The sequence below is a fragment of the Pholis gunnellus genome (assembly GCF_910591455.1).
Source record: "Pholis gunnellus genome assembly, chromosome: 4".
Classification (NCBI taxonomy): domain Eukaryota; kingdom Metazoa; phylum Chordata; class Actinopteri; order Perciformes; family Pholidae; genus Pholis; species Pholis gunnellus.
This window is the reverse complement of record NC_136530.1, coordinates 14,742,633-14,760,866: the sequence shown is the minus strand read 5'-3', so window position 1 is coordinate 14,760,866 and position 18,234 is coordinate 14,742,633. Positions and strand designations below refer to the sequence as shown.

At 41.7% G+C, this 18,234-nt stretch overlaps 3 protein-coding genes across 3 annotated transcripts in view; 2 read left to right on the top strand and 1 right to left on the bottom strand.

Moving 5' to 3' along the window:
• ano8b (anoctamin 8b) overlaps positions 1-4,555 on the top strand; it is a gene marked incomplete at its 5' end in the record, with an annotated part of 34,499 nt that extends 29,944 nt beyond the window's left edge. The window contains 2 exons of the mRNA XM_079157515.1: positions 266-376; positions 831-4,555. Coding sequence (XP_079013641.1) covers positions 266-376; positions 831-1,562 — 843 coding nt within the window. The 3' untranslated portion in view covers positions 1,563-4,555. The remainder of the gene's footprint in view (positions 1-265; positions 377-830) is intronic.
• Positions 4,556-4,803: 248 nt separating this feature from the next.
• dda1 (DET1 and DDB1 associated 1) lies at positions 4,804-8,478 on the bottom strand. Its single transcript, XM_079157534.1, has 5 exons — positions 8,178-8,478; positions 7,483-7,563; positions 7,248-7,299; positions 6,995-7,056; positions 4,804-6,861 (listed from the first exon to the last, which is right to left on the bottom strand). Exons 1-5 carry the CDS (start codon positions 8,184-8,186, stop codon positions 6,757-6,759), a joined length of 309 nt encoding a protein of 102 aa, XP_079013660.1. The 5' UTR covers positions 8,187-8,478; the 3' UTR covers positions 4,804-6,756.
• Positions 8,479-13,217: 4,739 nt separating this feature from the next.
• abhd8b (abhydrolase domain containing 8b) lies at positions 13,218-16,362 on the top strand (the record flags this gene model as incomplete). Its single annotated transcript, XM_079157917.1, has 4 exons — positions 13,218-14,014; positions 14,832-15,002; positions 15,557-15,773; positions 16,084-16,362. 4 exons carry the CDS (start codon positions 13,218-13,220, stop codon positions 16,360-16,362), a joined length of 1,464 nt encoding a protein of 487 aa, XP_079014043.1.
• Between the last annotated feature and the right edge of the window lie 1,872 nt (positions 16,363-18,234).

Below are 18,234 nucleotides of genomic sequence, written 5' to 3'. Positions count from 1 at the left end.
TGTTAGCGCTGCACTCTGTGCCTGCCTATAATTGGGAAATGGGTAAACAGCCTGCAGCTCTGCTTTGGCCTGATAAAGAAGCTGGCCTATCAGGAGGAGGATTTCACGTCCTAGATGATGTTGTGCAAGAATTAGTTCAAGTAACATACGCTTAAAGAATATTTTGAAGCATTGTGCATCTGATCGGCATTGTTCTTTCAATTAATCCTTTTTTTTTTGTTTCATCCCAAACTTTCCATTTCTACCTGCCCGTATATATTTGCAGCACTTTGCCGTCCTCCTGAAGTACGTCATCCATGTGGCCATCCCCGACATTCCTACATGGGTTCAAGAGGAGATAGCTAAACTGGATTATCAGCGCAGGGAGGCCTTTAAGGTAAGTAAAGTGACAGCAAGAGAAAAACACATTTATATTTGTCTGGGAGACGTTTTAAGAGATGGATGAAGTTCAATAATTATTCAGGTGGTTCGAACAAGCCTTCAAAAGACAACCTCATTATGTGCAGAGTTCTGTATTGTAAGACAAATCTATAGTAGTAGCTATCAGAGGTGCCAGACTTTCTGCTGCAAACAAGCTGTACTGCAACACTGCAGCTTTCTTTTTGGAACTAAATTGCTTATTTTACACTTGTGGTGATATTTTAGTGATGATGCTTTTGAAAAAGACAATTGGTAGAAAAAAGACTGGGCTGTTGTAGTGGCCCCTGCAGTGGCAATGCGGGATTCTTGGTGAGGGATTTGTTCGATGGGTAGCACTGCAGTATTGTAATGGTTAGCTGGGTTGCTGATTCTAGTAAATACATTGTGGGAATGTTTCTCTTCCTCTGCAGAAGCATGAGCGGCAGGCGCAGCAGCATTACCAGCAGTTGCAGAGGAGGAAGAGGGAGGAGGAAGAGAGGCAGAGGCAGGCGGAGCATATGGCCCGCAGGGAAAGGGAGCGGGACGACAGCAAGGGCGACTCCTCTGGGGATCACCACCACGACAAAAGTCACAGCAGCAAATCACGTGCTGGGGGTGGAGGAGGAGGGAGCAGCGGGTCGGACAAACCCAAGAGGCCCAGCTCTCTGTTGGCCAGCAATAACGTGATGAAGCTGAAACAGATCATCCCGCTGCAGAGCAAGTTCTCCTCGAGTGGCGCCCGCTCCCCTCAGTCTCCCACTGGAAGTGAGCCCAAGCTGCCCGGGTTCCTGAGCTTCAAATTCCTCAAGTCACCTGAGAATAAGAAGGAGGGTGCTGCGGCTTCTGGATCTGCCACCACAGCCGCTAACGCCACAGCTACAGCATCATCATCATCAGGTAGCAGCTCTCAGGAGCGTTCTCAGTCACCCAGCAAAGCCTTCAACCCTGGGAAACTATTCAACTTTGGGAAATCTGAGGGCGGGACGTGTGTGAACGGGGCTGCGCTGCCCAGACCCGGGGAAGGATCATCATCACAGACGTCAGACAGACAACCATCCAGGTCTGACTTGAACGGTGTTCCAGACGAGATCCCCTCGCCTGGAGGGGAAGGGTCAGAGAACGGACACGCAACAGACTTGGACCCGGCCGGCTCTAAAGTCTAGTAGCTCCATAAAGAACAAACTTGCCGTTGGTTACATCTCAACAGAGGAAGTGATGTGTTTACTGTGACGAGAGGCATGACCTACCTTCTGTGCTATCACAGGCTATGTGTAGAAGTACTTGAAGAAGAGAGAGGAGAAGATGAAACTGATGAGAGGTGACTGTTGTTTTGGTTAGCTTTTTGGATGAGAGACAAAAAAAACAGGCTCTAAAGACGTAAGCCCTCTTATCATGACCGAATAAACACACACACGCACACACAAATCCTTCCTTTTCTGCAATACATAAAGAAATGCATGAGCTGCGTTTCTAATATTTTCAAGCCTTTAAAGCAGAGAGCTGTTTCTTGATTTCTTCTAGTCATAAATTGTAAGCATCTCGTTGGCCTCCAACTAGGACATAACAGCCTGTTGTGGAGGAAAAAGATTAAAAAAAAGCTTAAACAGTATGAAAGGATCACAGATTGTACATCAAATACCTTTGGAGAATGATTTTAGCCATCACCACACAAGTGATCAATAGATATTGTCTAATTTTAACTGTGAGGAATTCTTGGGCCCTTCACTTATATATTGAAGTGGAAAAAATGGAAAAGCAATATCAATCAGTTTGAATTATTCTCATCAATCATCACACAAACCCTCCCTTAATAAGCGTCCCTGATGTATCACCAGCTTTATTTTCAAAGCAGAGGTGATGTCTGAGCTTTGATCCCTTCTTCCCATCCTGTGAAAGTAGCAGATTTGCTCGAAAAGGAAGTAAAGAGCTTAGTAAGTTGAGCTTTCATGTACCAGTATTTTTTCCAAGAGTTTAAGTGGAAGACAGACAAAAAAAAAGAGCAAAAAAATGAAAATGAGCAGAAGTCGATGAAGGTGATTTTGAGAAAATGGTGCATGGAAGGCTGCTGTCCTCCATCCAAGCCTGTAGAGCGCCTTGTAAACACAGATGGTGCTTCACAAACTCTAACCAGACTTGGCAAACGAGCGCAGAGTTAAAGAAGTAACATTTGCACTACACCCTTACGCCCAGCATAGAAACCTATCTCGCTCTGCAGGAGAGAGGACCGACACCAGCCTGCCTCATACCATTATGCAAACGCTGGGTTGTTTAGCTTTTCTCCTTTCACACAGTCCATGCTATCTACTCACCTGCCCCTGCTCTCAGCAACTACGGCATTCCCTAAATATTGAGATGTTTTCTGTCATTTTACAATAGTTGCTCTTATCTGTGTTGCGCTCCATATCTTTTGTATACGCACCGTTTGCTGCATTGCTTTATCACAGTGCTGATGATGGGAATTTACTTTTTTAACCAGAGCGGTATTTTTGGGATTATACTGTTCATCCAAGATGTACGTGTACTCTATGTTCTGTTGATCATGTACATCAACACTGTTTATGGTATGCATTACGCAACTCTAGCAAGCAAACCCACCATCGAACATTAACAGGTATTTCATTTCTGCAGGGTCTCCAGAAGGTGGCGCCAGAGTATATTTGCATAGCGAAATGTGTTGGTGAACAGCTTGTTGTGACCCATCACACCAGTGTCTAGTCATCAGTGTGCAGCAGGGACCGCAACAGTGGGGCGTCAGGCTGCAGTGTAAGAACACTTTGAAAGGAAAATGTATTATGGTGACATTAGATAAGGCCATCACACTGTCGGTTGAGAGTCAGAAACATTAACTATGCATTTCCATCACCTTTGGCAAGGATTTTGGCAATAACACTTGAGTTGTTGTAGACTTGCATGATTTACTATACTGTAAGTCTACACTAACTCCCCCACTCGCAGCACACGTCCTACTGCATTATCCCCACCCACTCTATGCATCTTTTCTTTGTGTCCCTTCAATTTACGTTGTCAGCTCTCTCAGCTCCCACCTGTCTCATATTTAATGTGAGGAATCCCCTCCTGACTCACAATTAATATAATAACAATTCTCATCCATCTACCGCTTTGTGTTGACATCATTTGTCTAATCGAGGGGTGATGATGGCATTGAACTTCAAACTGCTTTTTACATTTTGTTGCTGCTTCCATGTGTCTGTAACAACTTCATAATTAAAGTCCAGTCACATGCCTAAAGAAAACACAAAAATGTACTTCCGCTGACAGGCAAAAAGATCTTAGTGACATTAAATGCAATAAGGAGATAGACAGGACATCAATTTGTATGGTCACAGTATCATTTTACTGTCAATCTAAACTATGTTCTTTTTTTATATTTGGAACACATTGTCCATTACAGAAGTGCAAGGCTGAGCGAAATGTAATATCTTCAGTGTCTTTGTGTATCACAGGCTGGTCATTGTTAAAGGGACACTTGATAGAGAACAGGATGGTAAGCGTAGCTGAGCATCGTCTCATCAAATCCTTTATTCCTGCAGCAATTGGATTTCAGGGATGAGTAACACCATGATGCAATAGAGTCCAGGTATTAATCATTTGAAAGTTTGCGTAAAAAATCAGAAGGCAGTGTCAACGTAGAGGTGGCTAAAGCGAGCAACGGTTTAGGTCAGACCTTCATGTATGTAGTTCCTTCTTAGTCAGGGACAACTTACACTTAAACTTTGTAGGATAGAAATGGATAGCATTAGCCAACTTATCCCTTCTTTCATCCTCGCACTCTTTGCAGCAACGTCTGCATGTTGTTAATATGAAGGTCTTTAAATAAGTCATGGTTGAAGTAAATTACCAGATCTTGGGCATCACTGAAAGCTTCAAGAGATGAGACAGCACCGGGCCATGCACAGGCGTCCCTCGCTAAAGGACAGCAGCTCAGACAGCTGAGACCCATCAGCAACAGCAGTTCTTTAAAAGATTTGGGCTAATCTAGAAAGGACGGAATTTAGTCAATTCTCTTCTGGATTTTAAGAGTGGACGTTAGCAGTCGCCACAGCTACATTAAAACCTGACCCTAACCTCAACAGTCTAAGATAAGACATCTTAATGGAAGCCTCACTGACTGAACATCATATGCTCTTCCAATGTACAGCCGTACAAAATACTGGGAAATGGGATTATTTATTTATTTTAATTTATTTTGTCATATTTTTGTAAGACCTGAAAAATAGTTAATAAAACTATTTCAAATGCATTTCATGTGTTGTGACCATCTTGCTCCCTGAAAAAATATCCTGACTGCACATTTCTTTATTGACTCTCAAATGCTGATTTCAACACTGGGTATAAGAATCAAGTACGTAAAACGATCTATTAGAAGTACCACAGGACAAAACCCCAGTTTCAATCCAGTTTTATTTCAGCAAAGCTAAAAAGAACATGTCTGATCTAACACACATGAGATGGGGCAAGGCTTAGGGTGTTATAGAACAGTCTATCTGAGCAGAAGCATAATGTGGTTTTACACTTCAGACACAGACAGCATTTACACTGCAAGTAGGAAGATGACTGACCACAATGTCAACCCACATTACAGCATCCACTGAAAAAAGGACAGGAAGAACAGGAGGCTTTGATGCGACTCTACTGGGCAGTGATATTATTTAAAAAAAACAAAAACCAAGCTTTATTCAGTATTGTACAGTATATGACACCAATACAAACTGAAGCTCAGGAACAAGGCAGGATGGCGACTGCACTTTGCTGTGCATGCTTATTGTGCATTCTATGGCTGAAAATATAACACCTCTTTCAACAGCCCGGTGTACATCTAAGCCAGCTCTCAGAAAAAAAACATCCAGGGCTGTCACAAGGACAGGACGAACTGCACAGCTATCCCGGGCCCTGAGCTGGGGGAGCTAAAAGGTCCGAACCACGATGACAGGTCGCAAGGCCTCTAGGCTGATACCTTCCACAGTCACACAGGAGAACGCCACAACCTCAACACCCCTCAAGTTGTATTACTGGTCCAGAAGTAAAATACCCAGCTGTGAAAACATCAACATGCAAGGGAAGGTAACTTCCACTGGGCACCGGGGCTCTTTTCTTCCTTTCTATTGTATCCATAAGCATGTATTATTTTACAAAAGAAAAAGGCAGACACAAAGATACTCCATTAGATAAACTAATTCTGGTCCTGGAAATTATTTACACGCATCATAATGTATTCTTTTCTCCCTGTTCCAGGGATTATTTGAGATGTTTTTCTCTCCAATATCTTTGCGGTTTACCGGGTTGCACAACTGAAAATCCAATGTCACAAATCCATATTTGAGCTCTACTTTTTCTTTTACATCTTTTGATGAAAGAACAGCTAAAACTCACAGAAAATCCCATTCTTACTAGCCTCAATTAGCCAGAAGGTGGTGCTGGATGTAAAACATTTCTCAGAAACACCAACACGACATTTATCCTACGAGCACAAGTCCCAGACTAGAATGAAGATATGCATATTCACCATAAACACACATCTACGGGGGATTCTGGAAGAGTTGCTTCTACTTTGTGCTGTTCTGTTCACAGTGCAGTCTTGGTTCTGTTGATTCAAACAGTGTGAAGAAATGTCGAATTGCCCCCGTGTGGCTGCAGAGTGGGCAGTGAAACCGAGAGGGTGGGCACTGTGGCTGGCAGGAAGCTCATTGCCATACATAAACAATAATAGTAATAATAAAATTAAAACAGTAACAAAAAGTTATCTTTGCACAAATCAGGACAGACTCTCCAGGTGACAGATGGCTACAAGTCATGTGCCAGTAATGAGACTGTTTTTAAGGATAGTGTCTGACTCCTGTCAAGTCCCTCTCTGATCTTAAAATCTACTCTGACATTTGTTTCAACTGTTCATTCACGTCACACATACAGTACAATACACACTCACAGCTCAGCATGCATACAAACATATACTACTACACAGAGAATAGCCAGCAAAGATTTAAACAAAAAAACATCAGTATAAAGTTCGCTCCCTAACAGCAGCACTGTTCCGTCAGTGACCCACAGTGACTTTCAGATCTTATCTGGTTATTTTCACTCACACACTCTTTACACTATGAATGGCTGCTTTGTTGACTTGAATTCTCTGAGAGTGACTCTTAATTTAATACCAGAAAAGGCATCCTGCCATAGTGCAGAATGGCCAGAAATATTTACACTGGTGGGATTATCCTTTGTTATCGTTAGTTTGTACTGGCTATACTCTGTATACGCAAACACACACACACACACGCACGCACGCACACATTCTCTCATGCACGCACACACACACACACACACACACACACACACACACACTTATGAGTCCTCGTTCATCTCTTGGCTATCTGTCCTGGCGATCTTCCTTGGGGGTGCCGGACTGTCACCCTCACCTTGCTCCTGTTCCCTTTTCTTTGCTGCATTCTGTGAGACACAAATGATTAAACAGCAGTCGGTTAAATCACACAGTTTATAATCAACAATCCAACTACCAAAGATGAATCAATAAGAGAAGCCAGATTAATAAACCTATCTCCAAAGGAAGGCACACGCTCACCTTTTTGTCCCACTGCTGATGGAGGTAGCGCAGGAGGATGTTGGTTTTCTCTGTTACAATAACTGTCGAACAAACACAGTCAGCACATTACTGGAAAAATATGTTGAAAATCTATTAATTTAGAGCTCTTAGTGAAAACAAATCATTGACCAACTACTGTACAAAAACCTTCTGTTAATACAGCCTTACTTAAAATGTATGGTTTTAAGTTTAAGTATGTTTCCTCCCGTTTTGCTATGAGTTTAGTACTTACTCTGTTCAGAAGGGTAATCTCGTGTTGGAAGGTACACAGAGGGCCTCCGATTCTGAAAAACAGGACAGCAAAAGGTTACAAATTACAGATTATATGATGTTTTGTGAGTAATTCTCATTTATCTTGAGAATTAGCAAATATTTTAGACAATTGTCAAGCATTTCATCCATAGCAAATATTCCTGAGGATTAAGAATAACAGTCTGGTGATATAAATATTATCAGAGGCTACTTACAGATGCTTTACAAACGGAGTCTGCATGAAATCTGCTGAAGTTGCTCTTATTGTAGACAGGAAGTCCTTTCAAGAAATCCGCCTGTGGGAAGAGGAGGGGGGAGATTAATATACAACCCTGAGCTGGTTTCTTTCATTTAGCATTTCATCTGACCCTAAACACTAAAAGTCCCAAATCATCCGTCTATCTGCTCTACACAAATATGCTACTGCTTCAGCAAACATGCTAATTCTCCTGTGGCACTTTATAACAGCAGTCCAAATTATCGCCTGGCATCCGGATCAATAGTTTTCTACTACAGATCATGTTAGATAAAGACACAGTTGAGGACTCCATGCAAATGACTAACGTTACAGACAACAACATACCAGTCACTGAGTCAGTGCTGGGCGTTCCCTCTTCCAGCAGCCCATGCACGCTACCGGGCCTGCTACTCTCCCTGTAACCCCCCAACTGGACATGATATCAGACACAGTGTACACAACGTGGTTTCAAATGAGCAAGTCAACGCTGAGCAGCTCAGAGCACAAACCGATGCCCCGGCGTGGCCTCGGTGAGTGAATGCCGACAGGAGAAGCAGGTGTGGCTAGCAGCTATCCGTTACCCACAGTTGGCTAGCTCAGTATTACCATATGCCCTCGGGGTACTGTGGGATTAAGCTAACGTTACACGCCTGGTGTATGTGGACTACATACCTTCTCCATGATGATGGTAGAAATTCCCAACGTCGCAACTCCGGCTTTGGCTTGGTGTCTGATGTGCTGGTCGTGATGGCAGGCAATATGTTAAGGTTAGCCGCGCTAGCTTACAAGCTAGTTAACCGAAACAACTGCCCTATCGGACCCTCTTGTCAAAGAAAACGAGGATCTTCACACACGAGTAGTTGTTTCCATTCTATATCCCAGTGTCCGTGAAAAAAAATGATGTACACGCAGAGAAATGAACCCAGTATGTCATTGCATGAGTTAGCAACGCTAGTTGCACAGGACTTCTTCACCTAGCATGATGGCTGAAAGGTAGCGATGCTACATTGACCACGCCCCGAAAGCGCCCGTTGGTCTAGACTTGCTCCCACGTGCTAGTAGCTTCACCCGACAGCCAATCATTAAACACGACATATCATTATATCATTATAAATATTGACTGGGGAATCTTGCTCTCCCACATGATGGCCATCATTATGAAAAAATAAAAACAACATCACCAGCTTCTCACCATACAAAGTTCACCCAATTAAGAGATGTTTCAACTGTGCATTAGTGCTGGACATCTTGTGAGGGAGTGTCGAGAAGAATCAAAAGCTTGATAGTACTTGAACCCAAAGATTTACTGATATTTAAAACGTTTATTCGAATATTTGTTCATACCCAGGTATAGGTGTATGCTCTTTTCAGCTATCTCACTCTCTATGGTACTGAAGTATTATCAATATCAACATGTGTTATGTTCATATCTGTATAAAGAGATACACTTTGAATTAACCTTAATGTGTTACAGTTGGAAGGAGAGCTATAACTATCTCAGTGGGTTTGCTACGTCTTCATTTCTGTGGTCTTCCTCACACCTCACTGGCACCTGCAACTGGACTTTTTACAAATAGTTACCTAGCAACAACAGCCATGGCAACTGCCACAGCACCAGCTCCTTATGGTGCTGGAGAATGGGATGCTGATGAGATGGAGCAGCTACGGTGGAATATTTCAATGGTATCTTAAGGAAATGTGTGTAACAGATATGACAACATGTTCTTTTTAAATAGTGACATATTACTAAGAGAGGAAATTCAAAACAGCGAAATGTGTAAATGTAGAGTTGAAGCAACTTTGGAGCATTCAAGTCATGAAATTTGTTATTTAACAAACCAACACATTAAGTAACAGTTATGATGGCAAGATGTGTGCAAACAATGTGGCTTTATTTGCATGAAAGTTTCAGGAATAAACAATGTTGCATTAAAATTAAAAAGTACACAATAATATGAATATGAATATCAACGTCACAATAATGCCTCTATAGAGAAAGATCATATTTTACATGTGGCTTGTTGTTGCTAATCAATTAATACACAATTCAATGAGGCTATCTTTGGTAATAATACCTTTATTTACTTTGTATACTAAACAGACGTTTTTTATGTTTAAAAAAAAATATCCATTAGTTGTCTCGCGCCAGATAGCAGCAGGGGCAGCTCTTCACATCCTTTAACTGATCAAGGATGTTTCACTTTGATGGATTAAATAAACGCGAAGCCATCAGACCGGCGGAGCTCCGGCGCGTCTCCAAGCGCATTCACGAGCATTCCAACGTGGAAATGGGGTGCTGGCACACGCATATATTTTGGATCTACCTCTGAACCGCACAGAGAGATCGCCTGTCAGTAGGCTAGTGCTGGCAGCCATGTGGAGGCTACCTACAGGACAACAGAATCCAGATAAATTAGATTATTGGATTGCCTGCAACAGATTATAGCTCGCCTACTTCCTCGATGCCTCATAAGAAAACCACATTAATCTGATCATATTTCACGCGGAGCTGTTCGACATATACAGGTAAGCATTTTTTCTTTCATGCCACCTCTTTTTACTTGCCTTGTGTGGTTTTGTTTTGTTATAGTATCCTGTGGATTATTGGCAACAGATAAGAGGTCGCTTCAAGTTGCGTTGCGGTTAAAGGAGGCAGACGGGTTATTGAGTGCTATAAAAATGTGAAATTCAATTGAATGTATCAACAGGGTAGACTTAAAGGGAAAACATTCTAGCACTTGCCTCATTTTCTGCATCAGACGGCAGTGAGTGGCCTTTTAACTCGCTTTATTGTTATCAGTGAATGTGGACCGCTAGCTTCACCAGATCAACAAGTTTTATTCTACTAAAATCAGCAACACAGTTTATTTAGTATGCAATGAAGCCCTCACGTTGTTTCATGTGTGAACATTTATTTTTATTGTTGCTCGAATTGGTATCTAATTATTAAATGAATCTGCTTAACGTTTCTGTTTATAACTGTCCAATTTGAAAATGCACAAATGACTCAAAATCTGTTTATTTTTGAATAAATTCCTTTTTGCTGAACATTGTAAATGATTTTCTCAACGGTTGTGTTTGGAGCATTTGTCTACATACAAAGCAGCATGCAGATAGTGATGGTATATTTGTCTTAAGGGCATTACACAATACTATAACACAGTCCATAACAAAAGATAAACAGCATTATTTATTTATTTGATTTAAATTGTGGCGTACAACAGCAAGCAAGTGTAATACATGATCAGGATTCAATGATTTGTGACCCATTATTTAGCAAGCCAGTTAACCTACTGTCGTTGTTTTTAATCCCCACGACAGCGTCTACTCTTTTCTGGGCATCAGTCCCCACTGTGATTGTGTCTGACCTGCGCGAATCGTTATATAACAGCCTCTTGCAGTCACTGTCAACAGAAGCTATAACGTTACAGTTGTAACCACAAGACGAATCAAACTTACTGCAGTGCTTCAGCACAGTGTCCAAATGTAAAACATCAAGCACAAGGAAGCAGACTCACACAATAATGAGACACTGCGCTGGGATATTGTTGAAGAGAACAGTGTTTTCGCTACATAACATTCAGTTAGGGAAGCAGTGTTGTGACTGTGAGGTAGACAGTTCAATCCTTGGACCAGCTTGATAATTGGGGTCTAAAAATGAACTTGTGGTCCTTGCCTTTACCTCATTACCATCCGTCATGATTTGCTCTTTATTCAAGCAGTTAACACCTGACATGCTTCACTACAGTGGTAGTACTGGGCAGGTATTTGCAGGTCTGATTGTGCTTAAGGAGCACAGAAGCAGTGTCCTCCTGTCTTCTGGTTCGTAAGGGTGAGGGCTAATCATTTGCATCACAGATATATTTAACGATTGTGTATTCTACCAAACGGAATTAATTAAGATATGCAATACATGTGAGAGTTGAATCAACATGCACTTGCAGTCAGTTTGCACACAGCACTGTACAACACTGCTGTTTGGATAAAAAGTATGTGCAAGTGTAAGCAGAAAGGGTCTAAGAATCGCCAGCGAAGCAGGAATGCTGTATTACATTGTGTCCATAATCCCCAAATGAAAGTAGCTGATGGGGTTGCAAGTGCAGAAAAAGATGCAACAAGTCCTGCAGAAGGTAAAACTGTTGTCGCACAGTGTCACTGTTGTCATCGAGAGAGAAGATAGACAGATTGTGTTGTGTGGACTTAGACAGAGCGTATAATCCCCTCTAGCAGGGAGGGGAGTGACAGGAAGGTAGGATAATGACACCAGCAGAGAGACTTGCAGACCCTGCTCGGCTGCTGTACTGTTGCCATGGTTGATAATCAACTGACAACCTAACACATACTGTACACTGTACCTGAAGTGTGCATGAGTATGTATTATACAGAGTCTCATCCATTCTTCGGATATTTACCTCTCTTCACGTCCACGTCTTTTCAAAATTAGCAGTTTGGAGCTCATCAAGAAGCCAATCTGGTATTGTGGGTGGGTGTAATAAGTAAATATGAAATCCTTATCTTCAACGTGATCCTACAGTTTTTCAAAATCATCATGTGAAGACTGCCATGACTTAGATCAACTGAATGTGCGTGTCATTCTTCAAATTTGTGTGTTCTCTATATGAGCCTACTTGAACAAACTCCTTTATTTTCTAGCATGATTAACTTACTAAGCTATTTAAAAAAAAAGTACCATTAATTATATTGGTTGTTTGGTGGTTTTGACAGACGGTATGTGCCACTGCAGCGTGATCACATGGCAGACAGCTTTAACTCAAGGAGCTATTACTGGTCCCGTCTATTTATACCCTCAGAGTCTGCGCGGAGGGAAGATGCTGCTCAGTTACGTCCGACAGAAAGTCTCAAGGGTGTGAGTTGTAATTAGATGCTAGATTGTAAAGGCAAAACAACTTGTTTGCTTCGTTGAATGGTACATTTAAGGTTCCCAAATGCTCATTTATTAAAAATGGCACGACAAAACAATGCAAAACTGTAGTAATAGGGCGATATTGGGGCAGATGCTTAGACTGATATTTGGGAGTAAGTAGAGCATATTATGGTAATGTTATGATGATTGATGTTTAGTACACATAAATGTGCAATTTTTAGAGCTTAACATTTTAATTTATTGTCGATGTGGTTTTTTTAAGACCACATTTGTCTAATTTTTGTTATAGTATACAGAGTGTTTGTTTTCCATTTTACAGTTCTCTTGGTTGTCGTCTCCCTTTTTTAATCTAAATGTGCTTTAACTTTTAAAATACATATACGTTTATTTGTTTTGATAGAATGCATGCAAACAACAAAAGTAAAAAAAAAGTACATTTGGATATTTTTATGTTCGTGATAAGCAGTACCGGCCAATAATAACAGACCTTTGATGTATTATCTAGTATCTAGTGAGGCTCTAATAGACAGAAAATACACTTCACCACTGAATGATGTTCAGATGATTCTTCAAACTTAATAATGAACAGAAATAGAGTTCATTAATAAAGTTAATTTAGATTGTTAGGCTTCACTCAAAGATATTTTACCAGTTTTTACTGACCATATAGTTTAAATAGCTTCAAGATAAACGGAGTACTTGCTTGTAAACATGGTTCATTTATTATAATTCATGTGCCTTAGGTTTTCTGTGATATTTCTGTTTCATTTACGTGTGTTGATTTATGTGTGTTTTTACATGAATTTGTTCCCTACAGACTGCTAGCCATGTTGACCGGCTTTATGGAAGGTCTTCTCTGCTGCCTCACCTCAAAGTCGGCTAACGTTGTGGTTCCTGCAGAAAGCTCAGAATCCACGGATGGCTATGAGTTTGTGGAGGTGAAACCAGGCCGCGTCCTGCGGGTTCGACATATCATCCCCGACCGGCCGGTGGTGGAGGAGCCCACTGGGCCCGGTGGGACTGTCAGTTGCAAACGAAAGATCACGGTATATCGTAATGGACAGCTTTTCATTGAGAACTTGGGTGACAGGGCGAGTGCAGAGCTGAAAAACTGCCAGAATGGAGAGGCAGAACCAAACAGCACTGTAGAGGTTGAACTGACTGACTGTGGTAAGTCCTCGGCACCCGTCAGCATCCCAGAGGCCGGGTCTGAGCCTGTACCAGCTGGAAAAGATGGGACAGCTGAAACAGGAGCAGGAGGAGAGGCACCTGCTGCTGAGCAGACTGACCAGTCGCAGCAACCCAGGAAGCGCAAGAGGAAGCCCAAGCGCACTGTGGTGATCGACTGTGAGAGGAAGATATCGGCCTGTAAAGGGACACATGCAGACGTGGCTGTGTTCTTCATCCATGGAGTGGGAGGCTCACTGGACATCTGGAAAAGCCAGGTGGACTTCTTTTCCAGGCTGGGCTATGAGGTGATCTCGCCGGACCTGGCAGGTCACGGAGCCAGCTCAGCACCGCAGATAGCTGCTGCATACACTTTCTATGCCCTAGCTGAGGATATGAGACTTATCTTCAAGAGATATGCACGCAAGAGGAATATTCTCATAGGACATTCTTACGGGTAAATTTAAGATCACAAAATTCATGTGGCACATAGTATTGACAGAGAGGATTTGGAAGACTTCGGGATATGCCGAAAAATAGTTAAACATCACAATTAAAGTGAGAAAGTGGAAGACACTTAACTGCATATTTATTAGTTTTGTTGCCATTAATATTAAGCCCAAACATGCAATGTAAGAATGTTGCTCATTTACATATTGTGTTTTTATATCAACATTGACATAGTTTGATTTTACACTTAATCATTTCATTAATTTCTGAAAAATGAATTCATAAGCATAAGATGCACCATTGCGCAATTCGATATGTGCAGCTGCTCTTGGTACCTTAAGGTGGTTAATATAAGCGTGTGTTCGAAAACTTTAGATAGATATTGCAGTGTATCAGATTACGCTTTAGCGTCCGTGTTGTAAGTACCACTTGCAGCCACAATGATTATTAATTTAGCAACAATTTCAGAGTTGCTTTAGGTTTTGGAGAGTTGGTCACATAAAACAAGGAATTTGGAGAAGTTGCTTTGGGCTCTGGGAGATAGTGTATTTTCCACTATGTTCTGACAAATTTGTGATAAGTAACTGACACTGTCCCTTACTACATTACTCACTGTTTATTTTACTGCTGCAGCTATCCAATAATATAATGTTACAGAGCTTTCATTTCTTATTCAGTATTTGCTTCATATTCTCCGAATACTTACATCCAAACACTTTCCAGATATGCACAATCAAAAAAGGCAACCACCACAAAAGGAAAAGCATGGTTACCTTGACTCTTCTATCCTGTCCTGTAACCAGTCTTCTGCTTTGCTCTCCTAGTGTGTCGTTCTGTACCTTCCTGGCCCACGAGTATCCGGAGCAGATACACAAGATGGTGATGATCAACGGAGGTGGTCCCACAGCTCTGGAGCCCAGCCTCTGCTCCATCTTCAACCTGCCCACGTGTGTGCTTCACTGCCTCTCGCCGCTGCTAGCCTGGAGCTTTCTCAAGTAAGACACACAGCAACGCAACAGTAACAATTTTACCAGCCAAAACGGTTACCACGCATCAACATATAATCGCTCTCCTATAACTGATTGTTATAAGGTATTATGAAATACAATAAAATGAGGCTTAAAGCTGCAGCAGGTAGCTCAAATTGGTTAACATTTGTTTAGAAGTAATGACAAAAATAAACAAAAACAATGAGCATCATAAACATTCTCTATTGTAATCATGTCAAGGTAAAATATGAGAAAGCTCATCTAATGAGCAGAGGTCGAAGGCTGACAGCGTCTCTTCCTGTCCATCAGTCCAAAGATCTGATCTTTAATCAACAAAACCTGTAAAAGCTGTAATTAAGTGAACAACAACTGTTCCAACTGAGATACCCAAACATTTATGTTGCTGGTTACGTGCAAGTGCCATATTTATGCAAATTTTACCTTAATGTGGCACTGTGTTGTGTTCATTTCACCCACAGTTTATTGTCGTCAGAATCCTGATTTTTGTCTTTTAAGCCATTTGTAATTCAGGTAAATCTCCTCCGCTCTGCCCCCGACAGGGCTGGCTTTGCTCAGCAGGGTGCCAAGGAGAAGCAGCTGCTGAAAGACAACAATGCCTTCAACGTGTCGTCTTTTGTGCTGCGCGCCATGATGAGTGGGCAGTACTGGCCTGAGGGGGATGAGGTCTACCACGCTGAACTCACGGTGCCCATCCTGCTGGTTCACGGCATGCATGACAAGTTTGTCCCCATTGAAGAGGACCAGCGCATGGCGGAGGTGAATGCACTTCTTCAACCCCCAAAGCCTGAGATTCAAACTGCAGGGATACTGATGCTACTAAAGACACTGCTGTCATATTGTGAACCAGATGTTTAGTTAGAGTGAACTGAGAGAACTAAATTAGTCATGTCTTTCATCCGGATCACAATAATTACAAATGTATTTGTTTTGGGCATTCTGATAATTACACTGAACTGTCCTTTTGTTTCATTTTGTTTGTTCCTGTCTGGAAGCAGGACAGCGCCGCAAAACATCTTGATGATACCTAAGAATCTGACCTGTTCTTTTGCTTTAAACTGTCTGTCAGATCCTCCTAATGGCCTTCCTGAAAGTCCTGGAGGACGGCAGTCACATGGTCATGATGGAGTGTCCTGAGGCTGTCAACACACTGCTGCATGAGTTCATCCTGTGGGAGCCGACCACCCCTCCACCGCAGAAGAAAGAGTCCAAAACACGTCCAGAAACTGCCAAAGCACAATCTGACAACACCAAGGCTGACCCTTCCGAGGTCCGACCTGCAACTGCAAGGCAGACCTCATCAAACATCAACACAGAGGAGAAGCCAAACAGCAAGGCCAAGAAATGATTAAAGCTGAATCTTCAAATGGTTGTTACACCATATCATGGCTAGTCATGCTCTTTGCAGGTCCCGATAAATGTGAGCTGGTTTTAGCCGGTGAACCTGACGCTGAGCCAAAAGAGTCAGTTTATCTGAAATGGTCCAGCTGTATGCGACACAATGCAGGGAATTCAAGTTTGGGTCCAGTTATGTCAGCTGCTGAGCTGAAGGAAAGAGGATGCTGGTGGTCCATTCTTCAGCTGACAGCTGTCTGTCCTCGACATACATCAGGGAAGATGGAGCTGTGCCTTGAAGTGGAGGGCGGTGATGATGCCAGGGTAATTAGAGACAGAAACAGTAGCCTAACACACTGCCACGAGGCCGAGGGTGGAAATTAACAGTTGTCAAGTGGCAAAAGTGATACAATTTGACTTTTTTGGACAAATCAAAAAGTGTCCCCTGCCACGCTGACAGCTACATTTTAGAGAGGATAACACTTGATGGCCTGGTCAGTAAAGTAAAATCAATGATTTGTATGAAACGTGCTCCTGGTTGGCTACCTGTGACGCTGCCCCACGACTGCAAAGCTGCAGCAAAGCCAAAAACCTTATGGAAAAGTTGGACGCTGAACTAGCCTCATGTGTTTGCCTACTTGACGTGTAATCACGTGACATGTTGAGCTAGCTGTTAAATGTCTTTGAGTGTGAGTGTGTGTGTAGCTCAATTATTCCATCACACATAACGATAGATTTCAAACCTAACTTCTTGTTGAGGTGAGAGTTTTAAGTGGACACACAGTGTTTTACACTGAATGGCACTGAAAATAAATTGGAAGGCATTTCTCATTTAGAAATGTACATTTAGTATTTTGGGAATTTGTTTTTGTTATTCGGCATCTAAGAGGTGAACCAGAATAATATGTGTGCACAATACAATAGAAGGTCAAAGATCAGAAGTAGCCTTACCTACATACTCACACGACTTATGGGATTCAGCTGCTTCTGTTTTGTGTGACTAAATTGTGACGTGTGAAGCTGAACAAATGAAGAATGATGAAGACAGAAGTGAAAGTACATTCGATGCTTCCAAGAATTCTGAGAAATGTGCGTTCAGTCAAGTGTTTCCTGCTTAATGTTGCAACAGTTGAGGCTCAGCAATGAATCATAAGCAGAGAATGGGTCAGACGATTTAGCACAAATCTCTTGGGAGGCATCAGGGGAAGTGAGACAGCAGAGTTTAACAGACAACAGATATACATCCCAATCTGTAGCACACTAGTTTGTTCAAAATAGTACATTATATAGCCATGTGCTGTTACTGTAGCATCTTTGATCATTAAAATACACTGTAAAAATAAGTGAACCAAAGTTGCTGACATAATTATCAACTTCTATGTGGTATAAGATGGTTCCTCTATTTCCTGCAAAAAAACATTGTGTAGGCCGTTGTTTGATATATTATACTTATTTCAAAAAAACGTTTTTTTTTACTGTAACGGCCTGTCAGTGCTAGAAGATTTTAATTAATTAATTTATTGTTATAAATAAATATTAAGCATTTATTTCTCCCCAAAACTGCTATTCTGCAATAAATAAAGTTAAGCGCTAATAAATTAGAATTAAATGTGTGCAAAAACGGTTTTATAGTTGAGTCTGATGTATGGACGGTACATTGAACTCCACAGGGCAGACAGCTATCACATCCTCTGTGACTGTTTCGTGACCACAGCAATAACGTGTGTATGTCTGAACATTAGCCGAAATGTTCTCAGTGCTGCGATAGTTGTAGAATTTATAATGTTCACAAACTTCTGAGCCTCTAACAGAGAATCAGATGTTTCATTTGGAAAAAGTGTGAATGAAGCAAAGATGTTCTTTCTGATTCAACAGTGTTGATGGT